The 5751-nt window shown below is 42.2% G+C and overlaps 1 protein-coding gene across 8 annotated transcripts in view; it reads left to right on the top strand.

Annotated features, from left to right (window-relative positions):
- Tmcc1 (transmembrane and coiled-coil domain family 1) overlaps window positions 1-5751 on the top strand; it is a 255608-nt gene that overhangs the window by 230211 nt on the left and 19646 nt on the right. For all 8 annotated transcript variants that reach the window (XM_029557107.1, XM_008854922.3, XM_029557106.1 and 5 more), the window contains one exon: window positions 2906-3840. In XM_029557107.1, coding sequence (XP_029412967.1) covers window positions 2906-3840 — 935 coding nt within the window. The remainder of the gene's footprint in view (window positions 1-2905; window positions 3841-5751) is intronic.

Raw genomic sequence — 5751 nt, 5'->3', positions numbered from 1 at the left:
CCGCACATACATGCAGGCAATACACTCATACACATAAAATAAAAATAATTAATAAAATATTTTTAAAAAAAAACTTTAAAGACAGAAAAGGCTAACGAAAGCCAAGACAAAAAGAAAAGTAAATGAGTCTTTTCTTTTGGGGGTATGCCTTGAGATAGGGTCACACTGGCCTGCAACTTACTGCATAGACCAGGCCAACCTTAAACTTGCAGGACTCCTTCCATTTTAGCCTCCTGAGTGCTGAGATTACAGTTAGTATGTTCATGACTCATGACCAGGTATTTATTTATACTTAAAGCATAGACCTCCCGTTTAAGGACTTGGTTCAAAGTTATAAAATGCAGGTGACCCTTTCTTCTGTCCTGGAGTGCTATAGTTTAGTGTATCCTTTACTTTTTTCTCCTCCCCTGCTCTGCCTCTCCATTCTTCCTCATCCTCTCCTTTTAGCACCCCTTTCTCTCCACTCCTTCCCCATTTCCAAGTTTCCCCCTTTTTTAAATGAGTGCCTTTCAAAATTTAGAAGAATTACCAACTATTCCAGTGATTCCCAGTTTCTGATGTTAAAAAAAATAAGTGTATTGGCTTTCCTTGGAAGCTGAGAACCTTGGGTTCTGTCAGCTCTCCTATTGTAGGTATGTTAATGACTGTATGGGAACTATCCTTGGAAGGACACAGTGTAGCCCCAAGCAGGACAGAAATCAGTTTTAAAAGAGTCTGGTTTATTTAGTTAGTTACTTTATGTAGGGAAATAGAATCATTTGTATATTGAAAGTTTTTTGTGATTGTGTGTGTGTGTTTGTGTTTGGGGGGGTTGGTTGGACCTTGATTCTAATCTTTTCTGTCATAAGTGTGATCAATTTTGATCCTACCAGATTAATCAACTCAAGCATGTATAAGCTTGGTTAGAGTAGTTTTAGATCTAGAGGTGTTCACCGTTCTTGCTGCTCTTCTACTGTGGTAGGTTCTGAACTTGATAACTGAACATAGATAAGCAGAGCCGAATGATACACTGTAGCTGTAAGATCCGAATCTCATGCAGAGAGGAATTTAAACAGTAGGACACTTGTACAATATTAACAATTCCTGATACCTGGTTTATGGAGCTCTGGCTCCTTCCCTTCTGCTTCTCTGGCCATTATGCTCCTCTATGGTGAGTCAGGCACAAGGAGGAAGTGATGTAAAGCGGGCTGTGCTAGTCTATGCTGGGATAGAACACCAGGCTCTGCACATGCTAGGCAAACACTTTAACACTGATCTACATCCCCAGTGATAGCTTTCAATTTCATTTAAATGCACTGTGTTTGTAATATTTTTGTTGTTATTTGTTGCAGTGTTAAGCAGCGAGGGCCTCACAAACATGCTAGGCCAAGACTTCACCACTGAAGCACACACACCAGCCAATATGATGGTTTTTGTTCACATTGATGGTAACATATTGGACTAAATGTGTTTTATAAAAGCTCAGAGGTCAGCATAATTCCTGAAATAATAGTTCCTCAGATAATAAACTAAGACTATACATCTAAAATGAGTGAGAGACACAGGGAAGTGTCAGGTTAATTATGGCATTTCATGTGTGTGTCAGAACTGGTGTATTGTCATGAACATGTAGGGGTTGGCTTCTGTACAGTTCTTTCTAGCACATTGCCCTGGGACAGAATATGGATTGGAACCAAGAAAAGGGGTATGATCTTTGTCTGCAAAGGGTCAGGTTGCAGTCAGACACTTGCACTGAGCATTTTTCTTGTCCTAAGATGGCTTTTTTGTTTTGTTTTGTGTTTTTGAGACAGGGTCTCGCTAGGTAGCCCTGACTGGCCTGGAACTTGCTTTGTAGACCAGGTCAGCCTCAAACTCAAAGAGGTCCGCCTGCCTCTGTTTCCCTAGTGCTAGGGTTAAACGTATGTGCTACCATGCCTAACCTAAGATGGCTTTTTTATCACTCATTTCTGTAGTGCCCTCCTTGACCAGCACAAGCCACACCCAGGAGCATCCTCCTGAGCCTAGGAAAGCTGGCCTCTCTCTAGCCTCAGCTAGCTAACTGCTTTTGGCATTTGAAAGTTTAAATCTTTTTCTTCCACCTATGTGAAAGATTATGTATGAACTTTGTCCTTTCTTACCTAAAATAAACTTTTTATTGGCTAAAACACAGAATTTGGACCCAAAAAGATGTAACCTTAGTCCGTGATTTAATCACTTATCTTTGAGCATCACTGTCCCTGAATGTTCACGCCATCTTACCAGGTGTATCACGGTTCCTTGTAATTTGGTAGCACCCACTTTTGCCTGTCAGCAGCACCTTCTCAATCTAACCTCACCTGTCTTCCACTGCAGCAAAATGCCCTTATGAGAACAGATAGTTATTCCTTTGCCCTGGATGTGAGTTAGACAAAAAGACACTGTGAGAAAAATTGGCTGGTTATAGCTAACTATCAGCATACCTATTCGTGCCAGTATTTTCAGGTGACTAGTTTGTGACTGTGGCTCAGGATGACACTGGTATCTGAGCACCAGAATGCATGTCACATTATTACATTGAAAAGCTGATGTGCCTAGTCTTATTATAGATTAGCTTCTGAACAAAAGTATATACACAGAATGGGAATTCATGCTTTCAGCCTACTTACAGAGTTTTGTAATTTAAAGAAATACTGTATAAATCCTCTAGCAAAAGAATACTCCCAGTTTATCTCTCTGCAATGTCCTTTCTTCCATATACTTTGTTGGTTTTGCTTAAGCAAAGTATTTGTGAATAAGACTATCCAGAAAGGAGTCAGGGCTTGGACAGGACAGGAGGAAGTACAGGTCAGCTATCTGCTGAGAGTTAAAAGTAGGCAGATTTTCACACATTTTGGCCTGTTGATTCTGGGTTGTTTCTAATATCCACCTCTTGCTTTCAAAATGTTAGATCGAGCGTTTGGACGTAAGCAGCCTTGCCCAGACCTCCAGTGCCGTGGCCTCCAGCACCGATGGCAGCCTCCACACAGAGTCTGTGGACGGAATTCCAGACCCTCAGCGCACAAAAGCTGCCATTGCTCACCTGCAGCAGAAGATCCTAAAGCTCACAGAACAGATCAAGATTGCACAGACAGCCCGGGACGACAACGTCGCTGAGTATTTAAAGCTTGCTAACAGTGCAGACAAGCAACAGGCTGCTCGCATCAAGCAGGTGTTTGAGAAGAAGAACCAGAAATCTGCCCAGACCATCCTCCAGCTGCAGAAGAAGCTTGAGCACTACCACCGCAAACTCCGAGAGGTAGAGCAAAATGGGATCCCCCGACAGCCAAAGGATGTCTTCAGGGACATGCACCAAGGTCTGAAGGATGTGGGTGCGAAGGTGACTGGCTTCAGTGAAGGTGTCGTAGACAGTGTCAAAGGTGGATTTTCCAGTTTCTCCCAGGCTACCCATTCAGCAGCAGGTGCTGTGGTCTCAAAGCCCAGAGAAATCGCCTCATTGATTCGGAACAAATTTGGTAGTGCAGACAACATCCCTAACCTGAAGGACTCATTGGAGGAAGGGCAAGTGGATGATGGGGGAAAGGCTTTGGGGGTGATTTCAAACTTTCAGTCAAGCCCAAAATATGGTAGTGAGGAAGATTGTTCTAGTGCCACTTCAGGCTCAGTAGGAGCCAACAGCACCACCGGGGGCGTTGCTGTAGGAGCATCCAGCTCCAAAACCAACACCCTAGACATGCAGAGCTCAGGGTTTGATGCACTACTGCATGAGATCCAGGAAATCCGAGAAACCCAGGCCAGACTGGAGGAATCCTTTGAGACCCTCAAGGAACATTATCAGAGGGACTATTCCTTAATAATGCAGACCTTACAGGAGGAGCGGTATAGGTAAGTCATGTGGAATTTAAATCCTCAGTTATATGTTTGGGATTCTCTTTCTTCAAATATGAGGAAATGACTTTTAAAGATATCATCTGTCTCTACATTGTCCAGAGCATTTTAGATATGCCATATAACACCCAGTCAGTTCCTGCTTCATATGGAACATTTTAGTTGGGATGAAACATTTTCTTAACTCTTGATTCTACTATTCCAGTTTATGACTAAAATGGAGTTCAGGCTTTCTAAGGTATTTCATCTATTTACTTAAATCATGAAGCTTTCACTAACCTGCATTGCATTCAGAACATCTTAGTCCTCAGAACTTTGTACATAACAAAAGATATAGCCCAACCCAAATGTAATGAATCCTATAGGTATTTGGCCTAAACATACTTTGTGGGAAACTGGTATAGAAAGAATAGATTGAAAATAAATCTAGGTAAGTATGTCTGCTACCTTTATTAAAAATTGGTACCTTTAAATGAGAGGAGATGTTACATGAAATAGTTCTACTGTTGTTAAAACATTCTTAAAGAGTTCAACACTTTTGAGTCAGAGTCTGTACCAAAGTTAGGACCTGGTCAGTCAGTCATTCCTGGTTCTAGGGATGGAGCACAGGGTCTCACCCATGATAACCCACACCCTACTGTTGAGCTACCCTCCAAGTCTGGTATTGGCACATTGTACTACAGATTCATATTAGACCTTTCTTAGCTAGTCTCCAAATCTGTGTCCTTCACATGCAGAGAACTAATACCCTCAATGGAATATTTACTCAGATCCAAACTTGTGGGCCAGGAACAGGCAGCCTCATCATGCAGATGAAGGGCCCATCTTGTAAGAGCCACCTATCTACAGACTAAGCCTCGAAAGACCTGGGTTTTAGTCCTGCCCCAGTTACTAATTAAAAGGCATCCCTAGCACTTTGCTAAAATGTCTATTTGAACAAAGTCCCTTTCACCTCTTGAGAAGTAATAGTGATGTTTTTAAAACTTTCATGAAATGACTTCAGTGTCTAAAGTAAATTATTGACATACACATCACTTAACTCTAAAAGCAATAGCAACAAGCTTCTTTTCCAATGGTGAAAATGCTAAGTAATCCAGTTCTACATCTTTTAGTATTCTCTTCTTCAGTTCTCATTAATACTTAAGGGAAGGGGAGGGGAATGTAGCCCAGTTGGTACAGTACTTTCCTAATATGCATGAAGCCCTGGTTCTATCCCCAGTGCTGCATAAATTGAGCGTGGTATACACCTGTAATCCCAGCACTTGTAAAATGGAGGCAAGATCACAAGGTTAAGGTCAGGCCTGAAGAGATAACTCAACAGTTAAAAATGCTTGCTGCTCTTGTATAGGATCCTAGTTTGGTCCCCAGCATTCACATCAAGTGGCTCATAACTACCTATAACTCCAGCTCTGAGGGATCCATTTCCCTTTCCTGGCCTCCACAGGCACCCACACACATGGAGTAGACGCATATGTACACATAAAATGCAGTATTTTTTTAAAAGGTCAAGGTCATCCTTGGCTACATAGGAAGATTGAATCTATCAGGGTTACAGGAGACCCTGTCTTTAAAAAAAAAAAAAGAGAGAGAGGCTGGAGAGATGGTCCAGTGGTTAAGAGCACTGCCTGCTTTTGCATAGGACCCAGGTTGGGTTCCCAGCACCCACATGGCAGCTAACAATTGTCTGTAGCTCCAGTTCTAGGGGATCCATTGCCCTCTTCTGATCTTGATGGGCATTACACAACACAAGTGCACTTACATATTTGCAGGCAGTACACTCTTACAAATAAGACAAAAATACAAATAAAGGGGCTTCAGAGATGGCTCAGCGGTTAAGAACACTGACTGTTCTTGCAGAAGACCAGGGTTCAAATCCCAGCACCCACATGGCAGCTAACAACTGTCCGT

The sequence above is a fragment of the Nannospalax galili genome, unplaced genomic scaffold (genome assembly GCF_000622305.1).
Source record: "Nannospalax galili isolate Female #2095 unplaced genomic scaffold, S.galili_v1.0 scaffold406, whole genome shotgun sequence".
NCBI classification, from domain to species: domain Eukaryota; kingdom Metazoa; phylum Chordata; class Mammalia; order Rodentia; family Spalacidae; genus Nannospalax; species Nannospalax galili.
Note: the sequence above shows the minus strand (reverse complement) of the source record. Positions and strands in the feature narration are given on the sequence as shown.